This window comes from Mastigoproctus giganteus, chromosome 4 (assembly GCF_048544385.1).
Source record: "Mastigoproctus giganteus isolate SK-2022 chromosome 4, ASM4854438v1, whole genome shotgun sequence".
NCBI classification, from domain to species: domain Eukaryota; kingdom Metazoa; phylum Arthropoda; class Arachnida; order Uropygi; family Thelyphonidae; genus Mastigoproctus; species Mastigoproctus giganteus.
Window position 1 is genome coordinate 94,349,584 of NC_143578.1, and position 24,829 is coordinate 94,374,412.

The window sequence follows — 24,829 nt, forward strand, 5'->3', positions numbered from 1 at the left end:
AATGAGTGATTTCTTATGGTCATCTGCAAGTTTATTATCACTAGCTTTAATAAATTAGCATTCTATCATTTTGAAATACAAATACTGTAATAAATAAATAAATAAATAAATAAATAAAAAAAAAAAAAGATAGGGTGGTGGAAATTTTTTGGTTGTTGTAGCAAATTCGTTCATCTTTCAAGGTTATTATAGATTGTAAAATATCATTACCTTTATGGGAAACTGGCCAGGACACACCGTATAGGTCAATATAACAGATTATGATATTAAAAGAGATCACTATAAGGAGCTTTATTTTTATATAGCATTAATTAAAATTATGGTGTCCAATGGAAGCCATAATAAAAATAGAGACAAATTATTTATTATATTATATTTAACAGAGTTCTCTTTTCAACAAGTGTTCAATAATCCAACACTGACAAGTGAATTACACCATATATCCTGAAACAATCAATCAAAAATGTGGTAAAACTGTGTAAAAGATTAAAATAGCCAATTATAAAAATATTTAGAACTTATTAAAATACTAAATTTACCTGTACATACATGAAATTGCAATACAATCCATTTTCATAATTCTTTAGTATAAAGTTCATCTCCACTCAGCAAGATTTACATGAACAATATTCCGTTCTTATAGTATTATACAAATATGAATCACGATGTATATTTAAAACCTTTTATAGTAGGTGTTAGCTGCACCCATACAAAATCTTTGGAGGAAGAATTATTTGACAATATCTTTAAGTTGGTACAAACAGATATATTACTTTGCTCATGCGATGCACAACCAGTTACGTTTTTTTCCCATAAAATATCTTTATTCCTAGAATCTCTTAAAGTTGCATTTTTATTGGTACATATGCATATGTCCTTATTTTGTACAGATATAGTAACATCACAATGTCTATGATATATATCTACACTGGATACATTATTTGATTCTTGTCTAGTTATTTGTTTATTTTTATGGCAACATAATGTATGACTAAAGTCAAACAAAGACATCTTGCCACTTTTTGGGATTTTATAATTTAATTTTACATCCATATTATCCGGGAATATTCTCTCTCTTAAAATGTATATCATTAGATAAATGTTAGACAATCCAATTTCACCAAATTTATTCCACACTTCACAGGAAGTTACAAGTTCCTTGAACAACCTTCTTGTGCAATGCATTAGAGGCATAGCATTTTCACTGCATTCTGAACAATCAACATCAATAGGCAGTTTTATGACATGAAGTTCTTTAGGAGTAAAAAGAGTTGTTCCAAAACTAAGGACAATTTCACTAACTTTTCTAGTAGAAATTACTTTTTCAATATCCGCTAAGGCATTTTCTATAGCCATGATTGTTTTCTGGATCTTCATCGTTTGAAGCTGTTGTAGGGGATTTTTGTTTCCAGATTGAACCTATAAAATAAATGGGAGGGGGGGGTTGAAAAAAATCAGGTAATAAGTCCTTGTTTAAGAAACACAAACATCAAAACTGCTGATCTCTACAAAGATCATCAGTTTTGATGTTTGTGATCTAAAAAAATTTCAATTTATTTTAGAATCATTATTGGAAATTAAAATTCTTTTACATATGCTGCCAGAAAAAAAATATGAAATGACTTCTCAATTTACCTAAATATTGTACACAGGGTAACTAATAATTAAAATATCCACATGACTCACAGAAATGTGAAATTGGTGTTATATAGAAGAAATCATACTCCAATGCCATGTGTGATAAGATGATAGGAGCGTACGCCAGATGACAAGAGCATACACCGAAAATTACCACGAGATGAATTATCTTACTTTGCTGGTTGAGTCTTATCAAAACAGCAATTACTAAGCTGCACTTTGTGGACAGTTAACAGAAAAGATAAAGACATGGGCTCTTCTGTATTATATTGCATCTGCTGTGTGCAGTATGATACAGAAAATTGAGGAAATGGGTAGTCTGTCTGTCATGAAAGAGGAAGGCAATCAATTTCTAAGAATGCCATTGATAAGATTGCTATTGTGACAATTAAGAGCACAATTTGTAATTTACATTCACTCACTAGTGGCAGAATGATTGCTATACAATTGAACATCCCATGGTTAATTTTCCTGCAAGTTTCTGACTAGGAAGAAGGGTCACAACACAAGCCTTAGGACATGTCCACATGTTGTTAATGAAGTTACCAATATATTTATTATGGAAATATCTTTATTTTAAATGGTTTTGCCACATAAGGCTGCAAAAAACTGATTTTATTCAACAATAAATGTTTACACTATTAATATTCTTCAATGAAATCTTTCTGCAACCACACACTTGTTCCATTGTGCCTGCCACTTTTCAGAGAATTTGATTAGATTTCTTGAATTGGCTAATGTTTTACTTTAATGTCTTATTTAACTGCTATGTAACAAGTTAAAATTTGGAATGCACATGCTGAAATAGTGTTGTTGTTGTAAGCCTTGCTCATAATCTTTTAGTTAACAGGATGCATTCAAGACAAGAGCATAAACCTTTCCATAATATAATATCATTCATTGAACTTTTTGATCAAACCCTGTAAATCGTGAGTGGTGCACATAGATTCGAACAAATCCTGGATTCTAGGCCACCAAACATTTCAGTGCAGCCTAGTATTTTTCTTGCATTTTATTTATTTTTCTATTATTCTAAAATTTTTGTCTTTGTAATTGAAAATTTGAAATTCATTCCCTGTTCTGTTGACAATTAACTACTGCCTATAACCACAGAATAAATCTTACTAGTTGACACTACCACATAATAATGAGGAATTAACAGCAACACAACCAGTGAGATTCAATTTTCATTATCACAGTGTGAAAATGAAACTTATCAAGTCTCCAGATGTGGCAATTTGCAGAAATGAAGTCTTTCTTCGCAAGAGCACCCTTTTCTTCCCCTCAATCTCATTGCTCTTCTCTGTACCTGTTCCAGCAGCTCTATGTATGTCCTACAATCAGGCCACCAGACCTGAATGTAGTACTCAAGATGTGAGCTGACTATTGCCTTATATAATGGGATAATCACCTCCTTACCCCTGCTAGCAAAATTCCTGTATATCATTAACAAAATTCCAAGAGCTGTCCTGACAGCCTGTTTACATTGCTCTCAGAGAACTTCATATCTGACTGCACAATTATCCCCTGGTCTTTTTCGTTTTCTGACTGTGTGGTACTACCCTGAATGTAGTACCACCCAGTGGTATGTTACTCTGTAATGCTACCCATATATGCAGTATTTTGCATTTGTCAATGTTAAACTTTAATTGTAATTTCTTAGTCCATTGGCCCAACTTTTCTAGATCCTATTACAATAGCATACAGTCATTACTTTCATTAAACTCCTTGTCAACATTTGTAATGATATGCCTTCATCAATATGCCTGATAAATATACAGTAGAAAACAACGAGTCCAACACTGAACCTCAGGGAACTCCACTAACATTAGTCTACATGGAGAGTGTCCATTGATTATCACTCTCTATCTTCTCCCACTCAACCATCCCTTTAGCAATAGAAGAAACTTGACTTTAAGGCCATGCTGCTTCAATTTGTACAGTAATCTTAAGTGCAACAGAATCAAAAGCTTTCTGAAATTCAAGTGTATGATATCAAAATTATTTTTTGCATTCAGTTCCTTTGACTGCATCATAGTATCCAATCAAATTGGTTAGACAAGTTTCCCCTTAACAAACCCATGCAATGTTCGAAGTACAACTGCAGTCTCGTCTAGGTGGTTCTGCATTACTTCTTTAACCAGTTACTCCATTTCCCCACAAAAGAAGTTAAATTAACAGATCTATAATTACTTGTCACTCTTTTTGATTGGGAAGACATTAACACATCTCCAGTCACCTGAATCCAAGAATGCTCTGATGATTATTGTCAAGGGTCTGCTTACCTCTTTTGCTTTCCCTCCCTTAATATACTGTAATTGGATAGATCACCATCACTCTCAGGTGCCATCTTTATGTTTAATTTCAACAATTTTCTTCCACTTTCCTCTAAGCTATAAAGAATCATCTAGCTCCCTGTTAGACTTTGATAAACTTACTGGCATCCACTTCCCTAAATAATTCCTCACGTGTGTGAATGTAGATGCAAAATACTCATTCAGTTTGTCAGAAACAGCAGATTCCTCAATAGCCAAACCATTGATTATATCTTTTCTCTACATTGATTATATCTTATCTCTACATAAAGATATAATTACCCTGATGGTAATTATATCTTTATGTAGACCAATTTGATTCATCCCCTTCCTCCTAGTGTTTGCTGTTTTTCTTTGCATCCTTTGTCAAAGATTTCTCATAATCCACCTTTGCTTGCCTTCTTTTTAACTTGATTATAGACTAGTTTATATCTACCACAGGCTTCTGTGTTGCCTGATAATTTATTTGCATTTCCCTCTCTGCCATGAGTCTCATTAGTTCATCTGACATCCATTTAGGGCTAAATCCTGAACAGTATTTCTTAGTTGGCATGAAAAGGAGGTGAATAACCCTTTATATAAGGCAATGGTCAGGCCACAACTTGAGTACTGCATACAGGACCAGAGGCCTCATTTTACGAAGGATGTAGTGCTGCTATAAGTACAAAGGGCAACGAGGTTGATGAGGGGAACAATGGGTTGCTCTTACCACAAAAGGCTTAATTTCTGCAAATTTCCACATATGGAGACTACGCAACTGCAAGGTGATCTGACTTAAGTGTAATAAGGCCTTGAATGATTTGAGGAAGCACAAATTCAAATTGAGGAAAGACAGTTGTAGACTAGATGTGCGGCTGGTTGATTACTGGAACAAACTTCCATTGGTCATTGTGGAAGTTGATAGCTTAAATAAATTCAAGGAAGAACTGGACAGACTTTTGTAGCAAATCGATTGGTGAAATGGGAAGGGTTGTTTTTTTTTTTGGCTGATATAGTATAAGTTAGATTTCTTGCATCGTATGCATCTACTAATGCTAATAGCCTAACAGCTTCTATTATTAATTCCTTCAATCCTTCCCATTTAAATTCATTGATGTTAACATGATCAGCTGGTCCCACTGTAGTCACCTTTATAAAACAAAAACCCTTCCCTTTATCCCTGATGGTAATTATATCTTTAAGTAAATCCAACATTAATACACTGTGGTCACTAGTGGCTCTTTTATTTGTAAATTCTTAATGCATGAATAATCGCTGCTGATAATTGGATCAAGAGTATTACTCCCTCTTTTTGCCTCTCTAACATGCTGCAGTAGAAAACACAGTCATCCAACAAATCCATAAAAATTTTTCAAGTGTGTGAGTGACAAACTCACAAGTTTCAGTCACTATCTGGAAAGTTAAAATCTCCCATTATTAACATTCTGATTTACTGGCCCACTATTTCTTTGTAGAGTTGTTCATTGTACTCATCAGTCACTAGGCATATAACACACTCCTATTCTCATTTTTGCTTTCCCAGTGCTTATGTCATACAAAACTAACTCAACATTGCATTAAATTTTGTGCTTCTTCATTAACAGCTTAACCTCACTTATTGTGTCTGTACACATTGTACTTCTCTTATTCCAATTCTGCATTCTTTATATGAATGATGCCACGTCTCTGATATCCCAACAATATCTGCATTTGATGTCTTGACCAGCACTTCAAAATTCATCAAATTTATTTGCTATGCTCCACGCACTGGAGCACAGCCCATACTTGTTACATGATGACTCCTAGCTGTCCCTGAAATTCCCAGCACCTTGCTTTCAAGGCTGCTGCTTGTTCCAACAGAAGCAGTGCAAGAAACAATTTCACCTCTGCCTGCAATTACTTTTAATCTATTAGTCTGTATACCTACAAGATAGCAGTTTTCCGACCCACCTAATATTGTCTTTATAGCATCAGCAAATATTCTTGCATCCTTTGTATTTAAGTGTATACCATCCCTGTAGAAACAGTTTCTCTTGTTAAAAAGCAGACCACGCTGAGAAAAATTCTATCCCTGGAGCCTTGCACAATATCTCCAGGCCCGAACTGATTGACAAGGCTCTCATCATACATTTCTTTATATCAAGTCCGGGAAGGATTGCAGACAATTTCAAATTTAATCCTAAGTTGCAACTCTTTTTTTTTTCAACATAAAAAAATCCACTTCCATTTCACCCCTCCGTTTGTTCGAAATATCTGTCCAGCTGAGCCTTAAATTTATTTAGGCTATCAACTTCCACAACAAGGGATGGAAGTCTGTTCCACCAACCAACTACCCCCCTGGCTAAAGGCAAATTTCCACACATCTATCCTACATCTGTCTTTCCTCAATCTGAATTTATGCCCTCTCAGGTGATTATTCTGAGCAAGAAGGAAGAATCCCATCGGCATTGAGCATGCTCAAACCATTGAAGGCTTTATAGACCTCTATCAGATTACCTCGCCGGTGCCTAGTCTCCAGACACTGTAATTTGCAAATCTAAAGCCTTTCTTCGTAAGAGCAACCCTTTGCTCCATTCACTAATCTTGTTGCCCCTCTCTCTGTACTCGTTCCAGCAGCTCTACATCCTTCTTGAAATGAGGCCTCCAGACCTGTATACAGTACTCAAGGTGTGGCCTGACCATTACCTTATACAAGGGAATAATCACCTCTTTATCCCTGCTAGAAAAATTCCTGTATAACATTGACAAGACACCATGAGCTACTCTTGCAGCCTGTCTGCACTGGTCAGAGAACTTCATATCTGCCTGCACAATTACCCCCAGGTCCTTTTCATTCTCTACCACTGTCAGTGTAGTACTACAGAGTTGATACGTTGCTCTGGGGTTGCTGTTTCCCATATGTAGTACTTTACATTTGTCAATGTTAAACTTCATTTTCCACCTCTCAACCCATCTACTCAACCTTTCCAGATCCTGTTGCAGCACCACATAGCATCAGTAGTGTCCTTAACAACCCTGCCAACCTTTGTATCATCTGCAAACTTCGACATTAAGCTTGATATACCATCATCAATATCATTTATAAATATAGAAAACAATAATGGACCCAACACTGAACCCTGAGGGACTCCACTAATAACATTAGTCCACGATGAGCAGTGTCCATTGATTACCACTCTCTGTTTTCTCCCACTCAACCATCCCTTTATCCATAGCAGCAATTTGCCTCCAATGCCTCACTGCTCCAATTTGTGCAGCAGTCTTCCATGTGCCACAGTATCAAAAGCCTTTCTAAGATCCAAATATATACAGTGGTACCTTGGTTTGCGTGCATAATTTGTTCCAGAAACGTGCTTGTAATCCAAAGCAATCGTATATCAAAACGAATTTCCCCCATAAGAAATAATAGAAACGCAGATGATTTGTTCCAAAACTCAAAAATATTCATATAATGTAAAAATGATTAATACAAAATACCTTTTTATATTTTTAATATTTAAATTTAATATACATAAAGCAATCGAATTTATTAATTATTGAGTAGGACGACTTTCACTGTCACTAACGGAATCACTGCTATCTGTTGACTTTTTCTTTTTGTGCGATTTTAACAAGGAACCTATCCAATGACACTTGCTTTTGCCTCCTTTTGAGGATTTCACGGAAATATAACATTGCATTGTTGTTAAACAGATTCATCGCTCGCACTCTAAAACGAGGGTACAGCTCTAAAACGGTATTCGCAGGCCGGTCGCTAGTTAGTACACCGGACCGAACCTATTGGTAACTCTCTAGGAGGCTTCCAGATCAGCTAGTGTATAATCTTGCTACCTCTACTCTGCCAGATAGTGACTGGAGAGAGTCCGAGTAGTGTGTATGCGGGGAGCATTGTCGAGGACACGTTATGTCAAGGATCTGGGTACATTCTTACCACATGTACGCCATATCCAAAAATTTCATTACTTCATACAGCATGTCCCACCCACTATTTCTTACTATTGAATACACCATGAATTGTCAAACTAATAGAGCAAGCTTATCTGCAAAAAGATCTAAACCTCCCAAGGACTTCCTAATTCATTTCACAAATATACGTGGTCTCAATTCTAATCTCAACGATGTCCATTTCCACTTGCAGTCTGCCAAACCCCATGTACTTTTTCTGACAGAACCTCAGTTATCGGCTGATTCAACTACTGCTCATCTCAGATGCCCAAATTATTCGCTGTATGATTCCTTTCGCCTCAAAGGTGGTACTTGTACATATGTCCATTCTAATATTCCCTGTCAGAGGCTTGGCAATTTGGAATCTCCTCTGGCTTAAAATCTCTCTACCTCACTGTGTCAAATTCATCTGCTGTCTCTACCGTTCTCCCAACTCCACTAATCACTTGGAGCTCTTTGACTTCCTCTCTTTGCAACTTTACTTTCTCCAGTCCAACTTTCCTAACAGTGAGGTAATTTTCCTTGGTGATTTTAATGTTCACAACTCCAGCTGGCTTCCGTTTTCTAGTCACACCGACCCAGCAGGTCGAGATGCTGAGGCTTTTGCAATTACTAGTGACCTAGCACAGATTGTTCATTTACCTACAAGAATACCGGACAATCCTAATCATACAGCCAATACGCTTGATCTTTTTCTCACAAATAACAATTGTAAGTACACGGTCGAAGTGAGAGGTCCTTTAGGCACTTCAGATCACAACTTGGTGAGTCTCTTCTCCAATGGAACCTTTATCTCATGGCTATTCCCAACCTCGTGTTGTATGGCATTACAAGAATACAAAATAAGATGACCTGCGAGACTTCTTTTCTTCTTTTCCTTGGTCGGATTACTGTTTCAAAACTTCTGATGTCAACATTTGGTCAGATCGTGTGAGTGAAATTATTCTTGAAGGAACGGAATCCTTTAACCCACACTCCACTTTAAAATCTCGTCCTTTATCTAAACCTTGGTTTTCCAATAAATGTGCTAAGGCTGTCCAAGAGAAGAATGTTGCATATCGTAATTGGCTTGTTTCTAATTCTTCAGTTTCATTTTCTGCCTACACCAAAGCTCGCAACAATTGTAAAGCAGTTATTAATCAGTCCAAACTAGAGTTTGAACAGGCTAAGAGTAGAAAATTTGCTTCTTGCCCTAATGGTAGCCGAGCATTCTGGTCTCTTGCCAAAGCTATTGGCCGCAACTTTTGCTCATCTTTGCTCCCACCTCTGTCCAAACCAGATTGTTCTGTTGCCACTTCAGCCAAGGATAAAGCTGACCTGCTAGCATCCCATTTTTCTTCCAGCTCATGTATTAATGATCTTGGTAAAACACCCCCCACCATTCCCAACATGTTCCATTCAATGCCTGCTGTGGTCTTCCGTCAAAAGGATATCAGAAGGATTTTGATGAATCTTGATGCTAAGAAAGCACCAGGTTCTGATGGTATTTCTCTGCTTGTTCTCAAAACCTGTGCTCCTGAACTGACTCCTATTCTTTGCCGCCTTTTTTCACTTTCTTATTCCAAAGGTGTTTTTCCTTCGGCTTGGAAATTTGCTCATATCCAGCCAGTTCCTAAAAAGGGTGACAAATCCCTCCCATCCAATTATCGTTCCATTGCAATTACTTCTACTCCTTCTAAAGTAATGGAGAAATCAATTAACCGCCAACCCTTAAACTACCTAGAAACCTTCTGTCTGATCAACGATCACCAGTATGGATTCCGTCAGTGTCGATCCACTGGTGATATTCTGGCTTATGTTACCCATTTATGGACTAATTCAATGGAAGCGTTCGGTGAAACACAAGTAGTTGCTCTTGACATCTCAAAGGCTTTTGATCGTGTTTGGCATAAAGGCCTTCTAAACAAGCTTCCATCATATGGTTTGCCAACTGTTTTTAGAATTGGGTATCCAGTTTTCTCTCTGATCGCTCACTGAGGGTGATGGTAGATGGCTCTCTGTCTTCTAACTTCTCCACTAATGCCGATGTCCCCGAAGGTTCAGTTCTTTCCCCCACTCTTTTCCTCTTGTATATCAATGACCTTCTTCCATTGACTGGAAATCCTATTCATACTTTTGCCGATGATAGCACATTGCATTCAACTTTCCATTTTGAGAAACCTTGTCCAGCTCAATCCGCTTCAACTTCTCGAAAATCTGCTACCAATTCCTTAAATGCCGATCTTCAGGTAATTCTCCAGTGGGGCAAAGACAACTTAGTTCATTTCAACCCTTCTAAAACCCAGTCTTGTCTTATATCTTGCAAAAAGGATTCTTCTGCTCCTATGCTTATCTTTAGTGACACTCCAATTTCTAGGCAAAATGATATCTCTCTTTGAGGGATTACCCTGACTTCTAATCTCTCTTGGCACAAGCACATTACAAATATTGCTTCCTCTGCATCTAAAAAACTTGGTTTTCTCTTTCGCTCTCGGCGTTACTTTTCTTCCAAACAGCTGCTCACTCTGTATAAATCGCAAATCCGCCCTGCCATGGAATATTGTTCCCACATCTGGGGTGGTGCCCCCAAAACCTCTCTCAGGCTTCTTGATTCCATTCAGAAGAGGGCAGTTAGGTTAATTAATGATTCATCTTTAACAGAGTCTCTCCACTCGCTGTCTCATAGATGCACTGTTTCTGCTGCATGCCTCTTCTACAAATACTTCCATGGGCACTGTTCTTCTGAATTGGCTTCTATAATTCCTGCTCTCTTTCAAAACAGTCTGAACACGTGCCGCCACCAGCCAACATCCATTTTCTGTCCAACTCGAAACACACAGAACCAATTTTTCATCTTCCTCATTTATTCATTCAACTGCCGTTTTCTGGAACAACCTTCCTTCATATGTATTTCCTGAAAATTACAATCTACAGAAGTTCAAGTCCAATGTCAACAAATATCTTCTTTCGTCTTCTCAACCTCCAACCCAAGCACGGTACTAAGTACTATAGGTTCTAATACCTCTCGTGTTTGGGGTTCAAATAAAAAAAAAATAAAAAAAAAACTATTACAAAATGAGGAGGCATGCTTGATACATATAAACAAAGCTGCACGCATGTAGCAATTGAATAAACAACACATTAAACGCAGAGATACACTATTAACACCTCACATTTTACTAAAGCACATTTCTAGGGGTTACTACCATAAAACAATAAAATCAATTTCCAGTTGCGTTCCTGCTAGTGGAATCTGTTATAAACTCGATCTAATTGCATTTGTGATTATATTGATAGCTGGAATTATGTTGGTTTTTATGTTATTATGGTGAAATGCCCTTCACTGATATAAAAAACATAAATACATTTTCAGAATCTTCTCTTCATTCCCATTGTGTTGAGTTCGGTTGGGTTGATTCTGCGTTTGACTGCCATTTCTTGTAAACACAAAGTCGAATCGTGCAAAAGCGAATTCGGTTCATGTTATATAAGATATTGTTCCGGTATTTATAAATCGTGTATGATCAAATTCATGTAGTGTAAACACGTGTTATACGAGGCCTAACTTTACTCGTATTGCAAGACTTCGCTCGTTTACCAAGTTAAAATTTATTAAAAATTTTTGCTCGTCTTGCAAAACACTCGAAATCCAAGGTACCACTGTAATATCAAAGTTATTCCCAGCATCCAATTCTTTTGTGACTGCATCATAGTATCCAATCAAACTGGTCAGGCAAGACTTTCCCTTAAAAAAACCATGCTGTGTCCGAGCTATAACTAAAGTCTTGTCTAGATGATCCTGCAGTGCTTCTTTAACCAGTGCCTCCATTAATTTTTCTGGAACAGAAGTTACTCACAGGTCTATAATTACTTGTGTCAGCCTTTGATCCTCCTTTGTGAATTGGGGTCACATTTCCACAACTCCAGTCTATGGGTACCTCCCCTGAGTCCAAAGAAGCTCTCATAATTATGGCTAAGAGTTTGCTTACCTCCTTTAATATAAATGGATAGATCCCAACCACCCCAGGTGCCTTTCTTGTTTATCTTCAACAATTTTCCCTCCACTTTACTCTCAGTTATTACAAGATTGATTATCTAGCTTACTGCTGGAGTTGAATACACCTGTGGCATTCCCCTCACTGAATAACTGCTCATGTGTGAATGTCGATGCAAAATATTCATTTAGTTGTTAGCTACCTGAGCAGGATCATCAACAGTTGAACCTTCAATATCAAGTGGACCAATCTGATTCATCCTCTTCCTTCTAGAGTTTACATAAGTAAAGAACTCTTTGCTGTTTTTCTTTGCATCCTTTGCCAAAGATTTCTTGTAATCTGCCTTCGCCTGCCTAACCTCCTTTGTAACTTGGTTACCGATCAGCTTATATCTATCATAGGCTTCTGTGTCACCCATTAATTTATATGCATCCTATGCATTTTTCTTCTCTGGCACATGTCTCATTAGTTCATCTGACATCCATTTAGGCCTAAACCTTGAACAATATTTCTTAGTTGGTATGTAAAGCCTAATAGCTTCCAAGATAAGTTCTTTGAATGCTTCCCATTTTTAATTTGCTGTTGGTAACATCATCAGTTGGTCCCGCCATATAGAATTTAAATACTGTCTCAGACCATCGTAGTCGCCTTTACGAAAGCAAAAACCCTTCCCTTTACCCCTGATGGCAGTTACCTCTTTGAGTAAATCCCACTTCAGTACATTGTGATTACTGCCACCTAGTGGTTCCTTTATCTGCAGATTCTTAATGCATGAAGAATCACTACTGATAATCAGATCAAGGGTATTACTCCCTCTAGTTGCCTCCCGAACATGCTGATGTAGAAAACAATCATCCAATAAATCCACAAAAGCCTTGCTAGTGTGTGAGTTTTTTCAATATCTGGGAAATTAAAATCCCCCATTATAAGTCTCTCTCTGATTTACTGGCCCACTCTATTTCCCTGTACAGTTTCTTATTATACTCATCAGAGTCATTAGGCGTATAGCACACTCCTACTCTCAATTTTGATCTCCCAATGCTTATGTCACACCAAACTGACTTGACACTGCACTGTCCAGCGATGTCGACTGGCTTCACTTCCTTGGATTTTGTGTTTCTTAACTAATAGCATAACCCCTCCTCCCTTCCTATCCTGTCTATCGTTACTTATTAACTAAATCTGCAGATGTCCTACTCTTAATGTTATTAGTGCCAACATGTACAACAATATCAACTTTTGCATTTTTACTTTCCACTAATGAGTTAATATGCAAAGTGGGGAAATCAGTTATATTTGGAAGAGTGTTATTAAAATGAGCAAATTAATCTACATTTAAAAAACACAATAGATTTTAATTATAAATAAAGTGTCTAATATGATCACTTTCATAGAGTCCATGATATGGTAAGACTAAATCCAAAAGTGCTGATGTTCAGAGGAGATTTTCCTGCAAAGTAAACAAACGTCTCTTATGAACACTGAAACAAAAGCATAACATACAGTTATTTGAGAATTGTGGGTAATATGCAACCTGCTGGATTATTCTTACCATATTATGGACTACGACAGTGAGCATATGGGGGAAGTTCACCAGAAGGCCACAAGATCATAATTATTTGTGGCAAAAATTAGACTCACTGATAATTGGCAATGGATAACTCCAGAGTTATTCAGTTCTTAGGCAAGGCATTACGCTGATAGAACACACAATGTTTGCAAATAACATTGATACTTTCCACTTATGAAAACATTACACTGTTTAGTTGACCTTATGGAGCTTTGTTTGCATGTAAAATGAGCCTAAGTAGTCTTAACTCAGGGAGTGACCTTGTAATTTATCATTTATAATGAAATCAAAATATAAAAGTTAATCATATAAAGAAATTGAAAAGCTTTCACTTTTCGCACTGCTTGCTTTTATATTCCTAGTAACAATACTTTAGTTTAAATTTAATTTAGATAGAGATTTTGTAGGTTATTATTTAGTATCGATAAGGGTATCAAATCCCCGTGTGGAAAGGTTTTACAGCTCCCACGTATGAAAAGTTTTTAATTATACTTAGCCGCTTTATTGACTTAATTGTTAGATTAAATTATTTTCTAAAAGTAGCTTATAGACCTAGTCAGGCTCCTTGGTTTATTTTGAATTTAGATAGCGATTTGGAAAGTAAATAATACCTCGTGTCCGTAGATCAGTGGTTTCTAAACTTTATGTTACTACGCCCCCCCCCTTTAAAAAATCTAATCTTGGCGCCTCCCCCCCTTTTTCATAAAATAATACAGACACATTTTTAAATGGTAAAAAATGTATTAATACAAAAAATGAAAAAAAAAAAAAAAAAAACGTAATTGACAGAATAATAACAAGGTTTTACTATATATATATATATATATATATATATATATATTCATTTTTAAATTATTTTGTTTTTATGCGATGGATGTGCTTGTTTATTAGCACAAAGTTTATCGAATCTAGGTGTCTTTGAGGAGAGTGCTACTCGTAGCTCTTTTTCTACTATTAAACGGGCTCGATATTTGGATTTCATTGCAGCCAACGCAGAAAATCCCGTTTCGCATAAATATGATGTTACGAATGGCAGCAATACTTGCATTCCTTTGCTTGACAAAGTATTATATTCTTCACTTCGATTCAACCAAAATTGAATTAGGGTTTCACTCTGAAATTTTTGTTTCAATGAAGTATTGCATGATAATTCTATCAATTTTTCCTTTTCAATAGTTGTCAATCCAAATTCATCATCTTGTTCATCGACAAATAGATTCTGTATCCACACGAACTTCGTAAAATCAAAATCTTCGAAATAATGTGAAAAGTGCATTAGCAAACCATCCAAGTGTTCCATTTAAAAGTGGAAACATGTTGAACTTATTTTTTTGTAAATTTGATTTCCACAGCTCCAATTTTTTTATGAATGCTTTCACTTTGTCTTTTTGAATCAGTGAATGCATTTGTGGTCCTTGCATTGATTTATTCAAAACACTCAATTTTCCAAAAATTTCCAAATAGGCAAGTTTAACAATAAAGTTGTCATTCCTAAATAAATTTGCCTCTTCATTATGATTTTCATCAAGAAAAATTGCAATCTCTTCTTTGAGTTCAAACACCCTTTGAATCACTTTTGCACAAGATAGCCAGTGCATTTCAGAATAGTATAGAAGTGAGGTATAATTAGCTTTCATATCTTCACACAGCTTTGCAAACAACCTAACTTTTAAAGGACTGTTTTTTATGTAGTTTATAACTTTCGTAACTTTTGTAAAAAGGTTAAGTTCCTCGCTCATATTTTTTGACACAAGAGCTGCTCTGTGAAGCATGTAGTGTGCCCAGATAACTTTGGGTACTTTCTTTTTAACTAATGCTTAAAGACCTGCTTTGTGTCCTGACATTGACTGTGCTCTGTCAGTACAGAGTCCAATGCAGTTATTCCACTTTATATCGTTCTCATCAAAAAAAGTGTAAATTTTATTAAAAATTTCATTGGATGTGGCCTTTCCAGGAATGGGGTTGCAAAATAATATATCTTCCATTATATCAGTTTCTGCAACATATCGAACATATACAATTAAATGAGCATCTTTAGCTACATCAGTTGCCTCATCTACTTGTATGGCAAATTTCAAAGTACGCAGTAGAGAAACTAACTGATCGCAAAGACCTTCAGATATATCATCAATTCTTCTGCCAGCTGTATTATCAGCAAGCGGATAATACAGCTGGCAGAAGCAAGCGGATAATACAGCTGGCGGGTATTTGTCGCATATGATTCGCTGAACATTATTTTAACCATATCAATAGCTTCTGGCAAAACTAGAGTTTCTCCTATTGTGTGTGGTTTTTTACATTTCGCGATTCTGTTGTTGTTGTTGTTGTAGTTCGGTTTAACGACACAAGGGCTACTACGGCCAAATTGTGTCTCCTAATCGTTAATTTACAAAAAACGTATTGCTAGAGAGATTAAATTATATACTTCTGTACAAACCAATATGTTTTAGATATAATAAAAGTTCTTCAATATTTGCTTCATTTCCTAAGATGCGAGATAAATCAGGTGATATATTCAATGTAGACAGTGACTGAAAAGTGTTTGACCGGATGGTTGAATGCAAGGGACAATCAACCAGGAAATGGCGGACTGTAAGTTGCGTCTGACAGGATGAGCACTGTGGTGGGCTTTCTCCCAATAATAGGAATAGATGAGTATGGTGAGTGTGTCCAATTCTCAGTCTTGCCAGTACTACTTCCTCTCGTCTGTTTCTTCGGAAGCCAGACAGCCACAGCTTTGGGTCTTCTTTTATTTGGTATAGTTTATTGTTAGTGTCACTTTTCCAGGTCTGTGACTATTTATTGTAGCAGGCTTTGCGTATGACAGACTTAAAATCAGAGAAAGGAACCTGAGGATGTTGTGAGAGAGTGGTTTCCGGATGTTTAGCGGCAAAGTCAGCACTTTCATTTCCCGGAATGCCTGAGTGGCCAGGGATCCAGCAAAATCTGATTGACTGATTGGACACACTGCAAACGAATAGCTGGGAATGAATCTGTTTCACTGTAGGATGAGAAATGGAGGAATTCTTCCTTATGGCAGAGACAGCACTAAGAGAATCTGTGTAAATTATGGCAGATGAGATGGAAAGCTCAATTATCTTACTAAGCGCTAACTTAATGGCATATAATTCGGCTGTGAAGACGCTGCAGGCAAGCGGTAGAGTGGCTGAAATTGTACATAAAGGGAAAACCGCCGCAGCACCTACCGTACTCTCAGTTTTTGAACCATCCGTATAAATTTTACAGGCATGGTTGTTCATAGCATGAGCTGAATGTAACTGTTTGATATGGCAGGAAGGTATATTTTCCCCCACTGGAGGAAGTATGTATCTTGAGAGACAGACACATATGTCCACGGAGCAACAGGTGTAGTTGTGTCTTGGAAAATTTCATTTAAATTGATATTCCAAGACTGAACAAGCTCTTTTATCCTGATAGAGGCAGGTCTATTTTCATTTGGTTTGCTCTCATAGAAGGCGTCCCAACGGGTATTATAGAGATACTCCCAACTTGGGTGCGATGGTAGCCTCTGGATCTTAGCAGCGTAGCGAAGCAATAGTGTTTTTCTACGCAGATGTAATGGGGGATCATGCGCTTCAATATATAGACTTTGGATAGGAGAAGTCCTGAAAGCTCCTAGCGCAGTCCTCAGAGCACTGTGGTGGATCATATTTAGCCGTTTTAAAGTAGTGTCCCTGGCAGTCATACACTGGACAACCATAATCTAGTCGTGAACGGATTAAACTTCTATAAAGATGCAACAAAGTACACTGATCAGCTCCCCATGACATAGATGAGACCGAACGAAGTATATTTAAATGCTTTAAACAAGAAGTTCTCAAATGAGTGATGTGAGCTTGGAAATTTAGTTTTGCGGTCTAGTAATAGTCCAAGAAATTTAACGGTATTAACAAGCGGGATTGGAGTATTGTTTATTTGTAGTTCAGGTTCCGGATGGAGAGCTCGCTTCTTGCAAAAGTGAGTGACAGTGCATTTCTTTTCTGACAATCTGTAACCATTCCGTGAAGTCCAGGCCTCTATTTTGGTTATGGCTAGTTGTAGCTGCCGTTCAATGGTATTCATACTTTGAGATTGACAGGAAATGGTAAGATCATCTGCATACATATAAGTTTGAACAGTTTTTTGGGATATCTCGTGTCATTGTGCTAACTCGGATTGAAAACAGTGTTGGACTGAGTATTGATCCCTGCGGAACTCCCTCTTCCTGTATGTGAGATGTAGAGAGGACGTTTTTGTATCGGGACTTGAAAAAAGCGCAATTGCAGGAAATTTTGAATTGTTTCCGGCAAATGGCCCCGAAGCCCCAGATGGTAAAGGTCCCTAATAATACCATGATGCCATGTTGTATCAAATGCCTTTTCAAGATCTAAATTGACCATGACTAGATGTTGTTTCATGACAAAGGCATTGCGGATATGAGATTCGGCTTTGATAAGCACATCCAGCGTTGATCTATTTTTCCGAAAGCCATATTGTTGTTCTGGAAGGAGATTCTCTGACTCCAGGATGTAGGTGAGCCTAGTATGAACCATCCTTTCGAAAATTTTTCCCATGCAGCTCGTAAGAGATATTGGCCTGTAATTTTCAACACAGGAAGGATCTTTTCCTGGTTTTGGTAAGGCGATAACGAACGAATGGCGCCATGAAGAAGGATAGGCATTTTCGGTGAAGATCCGATTATAAAAAATTAATAGAGTTCTCAAGTCTTCATCAAGTAAATGCTTTAGCATAATTGTAATGAACTCCATCTGGACCTGCAGCGCTATTGGAAGATCTGTTTAATGATCTTGAAGTTCTATTAATGTAAACGGTTGGTTGTACGGCAGTGAGCGGCGCGTGAAGAAGTTGATTTTATGCCGTTCCGCACCTGCTTTGATGTTCTGGAAGGTGGACGCATAGGTGGCAGAAGCTGATATTTTTGCAAATGATTCTGCTAATGCATTTGCAATTTCTTCAGGAGTAGAAATGTCTTTCCCTCTCCAATGAAGTATCGGAGAGGGCAGCCGAGTAAATTTGCCATTTAATGCCTGTATTCTTTTCCAGATGACTCGTGTATCCGTGTCTTTGGTAATGGTTTGAGGCAAAAGCAATCCAAGAATCCCGTTTCGCTTTCCGCCTAACTTGTCTAGCTTTCGGCTTTGAGTTTTTTATAAGCAATTAGGTTACTAGTGGTGGGATACTTACGGAAATTATTCCAAGCACGGTTTTTTTTTCCTGTTTGGCAATTAAACAATCTGTATTCCACCAGTTATTTCTGTGTTTGTGATAAGGCGTGGATTTTGGAATGGAAGCATTAGCTGCAGTGAGAATCTGATTGGTTATATAAAGTATTTACTTCATCAATATGTTGTCCTTTGAACATAACATCTGTCTAAGAGTATTTGGGCCAGAATAGCCTCCCCAGTTTGCCTTTTTAAACTGCCAGTTGGATCGTTGAACAGGATTCGGAGTTACTCTTGTTTGTAGTGAGCAAATAATTGGAAAATGATCACTGTTAAAGGGATCGGTTTAAAACTGACCATGTCATGATTGGAAAGATAGATGGTGAATAAATTGACAAGTCTATTGCAGAAACAGAACCTGTTGCTAGGTGTATGTAAGTAGGAGATCCAGAATTTAATAAATTAAGATCATTATTGTTCATGAATTCCTCCATCAATTTGCCTCTTCTATCCATTGTAGTAGGACCCCCACAATGGATGATGTCCATTAAAGTCACCAAAGAGGACAAATTGGGAGTTGGGAGTTGTGAAATCAGGCTGTCAAGTTCTGAGTGCGGAAGTGGTAGAGATGGTGAAATATAGATGGAAACAAGGGTAACTGAAATACCAACTGCAATACGAGCTGCAACAACTTCTAGAGTGGTTCTCAATTGGATCGGCCTGGATTGGAATGTCAGAGTTAACAAGAATAGCTACTCCGCCCCGAGCAGGAGAGTTTGAACTCCTATCTCGTCTGTATATCACATAATTTGAAAATTTTGGTGAAATTTGGGGTGACAAGAAAGTTTCTTGTAGGCATACACCTATGGGATTGAATTGAGCTAGTAAATCCCTTAAGTCATCAGAATGACTACTTAGTCCTCTGCAGTTCCATTGTAGGATGTTATACATTATTTAGATTTAGCTGAGGATGATTCGTCTGACTGTTTTTTGTTCATGGGACATTTCTTCCGGTCTTTTTTTAGGAATGTGGGGCGTCCAATATCTATGGTGTCATCTGCATGGAGTTCTAGAATGGGCTCCTCGTTACTCAGCAGCTCATCTACATCCATATATTGGTAGGCGATTCCATTTTTTTTTGAGACTGAGTGAGATTTTAAATTGTTCTTTTTCAACTGAGACTAATGGGGTATGAGTAGGAATACTGATTGGAGTATTTGTGGCTTTGCTAGTTTTTTTCAGGAGGATTATCTTTTTTAGAGGTTGAAAGTGTAAATTTAAGCCAATTCGCTAGAGAGGTGTTAGGCGGAACTGATACATCCGTTTGAGCTGCAGTAGAAACAAAGTTTCTAGTTCGAGCTGCATAAGAACGACCACTAGGCATGGTCGACATAACTTGTCTACGTGCCTCAGGAAACGTGACTTTATTTTCAATTTTGTATTTTTGTATTTTCTTTCCTGTTATCCATAGCTCACAAGTTTTGGAAAAGGCTGGATGGCTTCCTTTGCAGTTTGGACAAACAGGAGTTTTGACTGAACAATCCGCTTGGGTGTGATCTTTAGAGCCACAGATGGGACATGTGGCTTCCCCGCGACAAGCCTGCTGGGAATGGCCGTATTTCTGACATTTAAAGCAACGAACAGGATTCGGGATGTATGGTCGAATCCGGCAGTTTAAATAACCAGCTTTAATACAGGATGGTAAGTCTGGAGTGCTAAATGTCAGAATGATGGATCTTGTTGGAGTAAGATTTCCATCTTTTTTCGTCATGATCCGTTTTACATTTACAACTTTCTGACTGCTGAGTTCTTGGAGTAGTTCTTCTTCGGAGACTGTAATTAGGTCCCACTCGCTGATGACACCTTTTGATGAATTTAGTGTTTTGTGGGGAGTAATTTCTACTGTCAACCCACCAAATGTTGTTGTTTTTAACAGCCGCTCAGAATGTTTTGAGGTGGCTGTTTCTATCAGAAGGTCTCCGGATTGCAGTCTTTTAACCATTTTTGGTGATCCAGCAATTGACTCCAAGATTTTCTGAATTAAGAATGGTGACAACTTACCCACAGGTTGGGCAGATAGGGAATGAATCACCAGGAAGTTTGGGCAATCGTCATGACATTCTGCTTCTCTTCGCAGTCTTTTAGGTTGAGTCATGGTCAGGTTTAGAATCTTCCGCTCTTGAGCTCAAAGGCTCTAAGTTTGGATAATGATTTTTATCCATGAACGCTCCTTTTTGCCCTGGGGGTTTGCCTTTACCACCCAGGTTACCGGCCCCGCCACGGGGAGGCAGGAGCAGTGCCGCTTGGTGGCCAAGCGTAGAGTTAGTAAGTTAGTACAGCTAGCTAAATTAAAGAAAAAGGTACTTGCCTTCTTCTGGGCTCTCTTCTTAGTGTTTTTAAGTAAGTAGAGCTACTTAACAGAAAATATTAATTCTAAGAGAAAAACAAGGAAAACTCTGTCACTTGGAGGAAAAACGCTTTATAAACTCGCAAGAATCGCTTGGCCACGGAAACGCTTGGCACCCGGGGCCTCGCGATTCTGTAAGAAACTTGGTACAATGCTAGAATTGCATTTGATGGAACAGAAAACTATTTTTTTGAACATTTGCTTTTGTTCATTAAACTCATCTACTTTTCTTTGAAAAAATTCTATGGGCTTACCAGCATATTCATAATGCATAGTTTTAAGGTACTGTTTTAATTTGCACTATCTGCAGCCAAAACTTTCGTACAAAACAAACACATTGGTTTTTCCAAGCCATCTATAATGACACTTGTGAATCCTAATGATAAATAGGATAAATCGTATTTTCTTGTCTTGGGAGTTCTACCTCCTCGTTCCCTGTTGCTTGTATTCCCACTACCTTTACTTGTATCAGCATCAGTATCTTCATTATTAGTGGATTTTCTCTTGTAACCAGTTAATAATTTATCCATTCATCTAAAAATATTAGAATTAACTTTTTTATATTCTTAAAAAATACAACTTCTAAATTAATAACGATTATTATCAGTAAGTAATCACGACAAAAACAATAAAAAACACAATCACACACCACTGAAACTGTATTTTCAACCATGCAACTAATGTTATACTCTGCAATCTACCTATATATGTCATACATAGTACGCACTAAATTAGTTAGAGTGAGATAGGTGGTGGTAAATGCTTTAAAAAATAAGTTATAAAATTTAACGTTATGTTATGAAAGTTTATTTATATGTATATATTTTTTATTTATATATGTTATGTTATGAAAATTACATTTCTGTTAAACTTTTCGCGCCTCCTTTTGCACTAGTCCGCGCCTGCCAGTTTGGAAATCGCTGCCGTAGATGTAGATTAACAGTTCGTAACTTGCCGCCATGGTTATACGACAAAACATGTGCTAGCATAAGGTTTAAAGGAAAACTAGATAGCGAGTATAGTAGTATCAATTAATCAGTAAAATTTATTAATCTTATTAAATTTCATTGTCAATTGAATTGTACTTTTTAAACTAAATAAATATAGCGAACTAGTTATTACAAACCTAACATCATAAATAAATATATATAAGTTGACAGGGGATAAGAAAGTCATATAACGTAACTCGGAGATAATATTCAATACCAAAATACATCTATATAGTGTTATAACACTATATAGATGTATTTTGGTTCAAAATACATCTATATAGTAGCAAAAGGTTCAAACTAGTGGAAGTGCTGTGGCTCAGGGGGGAACTGTCCTCTGAATCACAGTCTATTGAAATGCACTGCTTGTTTGATGTTTGCGGAGCAATCAGGAATGGGATATGATATTGCCAAGGGGAATATATTTGTGTGTGCGCGCGATGTAAGGAGTGCGAGGAAATCAGGCGCCAACTCGGCATTGTTATGGGCTTATATGAGAGCTTGAAGGACAGGGTGGATGCCCTCAAAGGATTTAAATTGAGGGGCCCATCGACCTCTCAGCTGCCCACATCGATGCCAGAGCTTGCACATGAACATCACACTACACAGCGGCAACCCCCAGGGCAGAATGTGCTGGCCCCAAAGGAAATAGTTGTTGTAGGTGACTATTGTCAGGGAAACAGGGAATATATTGTGCAAAAAGGTAAAGATGGAACAGGACCAGGGTATGTCTGCCAGGGGGAAAGGTTGATGACAATGTAGGGAAGATATCATCCTTTAAGGGCACAAAGGGTGATATTGTTGTACACACTGGCACTAATGATATTAAGAGTAGGAGACTGGCAGAATTACTTAACAAGTACAAGACAATGCTGAAAAAAAAGGCGTGAGTTAGGGTTGAATTTGAAAGTGTCTGCAATTCTGCCCAGACACGATAGGAGGGGGTATATGATGAGAGCCTTGTCGATCGATTCTGCCCTGGAGAGATTGAGCAAGGCTAAAGGGGTAGAATTTTTCTCAGCCTGGTCTGTGCTTGTTAACAGGTCTGTGCTTGTTAAGAGACTGCTTCTACAGGGATGGGATACACTTAAATAGAAAGGGTGCAAGAATATTTGCTGATGCTATCGAGGCAGTGTTAGGTGGGTCGGAAAACTGCTAGCTTGGGGGGGGAGACAAAGACCAATAGATTGACAGTAGCCGCTGGTAGAGGTAAAAGCGATTCTTGCACTACTTCTATTGAAATGCAATTGAGCAGCAGCCTGGAAAGCAAGGCAATGGGAATTTCCAGGACTGCTGGGAGTCATAGTGGAACAAGTAAATACATGGGCTGTGTTAGGGTAACTAAGAGTAGAAACAGGTGCATGTATACCTGCATGTATACCACTGCTAGGAGTATAGCTAATAAATTCGATGAGCTTGAAATACTAGTCAAGACATCAAAGGCAGATATAGTGTTGGGATATCAGAGATATGGTGTCACACAGACATAAGCAGTGCAGAACTGGAATTTGAGGAGTACAATGTGTACAGAAAGGATAGACAGGACAGGAAGGGAGGAGGGTTTATGCTGTTAGTTAAGAAACATAAAATCTAAGGAAGTGCATCCAATTGATGTGGGTGGACAATGCAATGCTGAGTCTGTTTGGTGTGACATAAGCACTGGGAAAGGAAAAATGAGAGTAGGTGTGTATTATAGGCCTAATGAATCTGATGAGTATAATGAGCAATTGTGCAGAGAAATAGAGTGGGCCAGTAAATTAGAGTGTATTATAGTGGGGGATTTTAATTTCCTGGTTACTGACGGGAATTTGTGGGTTGGTCACTCACACACTAGCAAGGTTTTTGTGGATTTATTGGATGATTATTTTCTACAGCAGCATGTTAGGGAGGCAACTAGAGGGAATAATACTCTTGATCTGATTATGACTAATGATTCTTCATGCATCAAGAATCTGCAGATAAAGGAACCACTAGGTGGCAGTGATCACAGTGTGCTGAAGTGGGATTTACTCAAAGAGGTAACTACCATCAAGGGTAAAGGGAAGGGTTTTTGCTTTCGTAAAGGTGACTACGGTGGTCTGAGACAGTTTTTAAATTCTATACGGTGGAACCAACCGATGATGTTACCAACAGCAAATTCAAAATGGGAAGCATTCATAGAATTAATCTTGGAAGCTACTAGGCTTTTCATACCAACTAAGAAATATTGTTCAAGATTTAGGCCTAAATGGATGTCAGATGAACTAATTAGACATGTGACAGAAGAAAAATGCATGGGATACATATAAATTAACATGTGACACAGAAGCCTATGATAGATATAAGCTGATCTGTAACCAACTTACAAAGGAGGTTAGGCAGGCAAAGGCAGATTACGAGAAATCTTTGGCAAAGGATGCAAAGAAAAACAGAAAAGAGTTTTTTACTTATGTAAACTCTAGAAGGAAGGGGATGAATCAGATTGGTTCACTTGATATTGATGGTTCAACTGTTGATAATCCTGCTCAGTTAGCTAACAAACTAAATGAATATTTTGCATCGACATACACACATGAGGAGTTATTCAGGGAGGGGAATGCCAGAGGTGTATTCAACTCTGGCAGTAAACTAGATGATCTTGTAATAACTGAGAGTAAAGTGGAGGAGAAATTGTTGAAGATAAACACAAAAAGGGAATGTGCGGTGTGAAATCTATCCAGTTATATTAAAGGAGGCAGCAAAGGAAGTAAGCAAACCCTTGGTCATAATTATGAGAGCTTCCCTGGACTCAGAGGAGGTACCCATGGACTGGATATGTGCAGATGTGACCCCAATCCACAAAGGAGGATC

The 24,829-nt window shown here is 37.7% G+C and overlaps 1 protein-coding gene across 1 annotated transcript in view; it reads right to left on the reverse strand.

The window, feature by feature from the left end:
* Nucleotides 1–660: 660 nt before the first annotated feature.
* LOC150086922 (uncharacterized) overlaps nt 661–24,829 on the reverse strand; it is a 64,253-nt gene continuing 40,084 nt past the window's right edge. The window contains exon 4 of the mRNA XM_090372324.1: nt 661–1,419. Within this exon, the coding sequence (XP_090228450.1) occupies nt 661–1,419 (759 nt within the window). The remainder of the gene's footprint in view (nt 1,420–24,829) is intronic.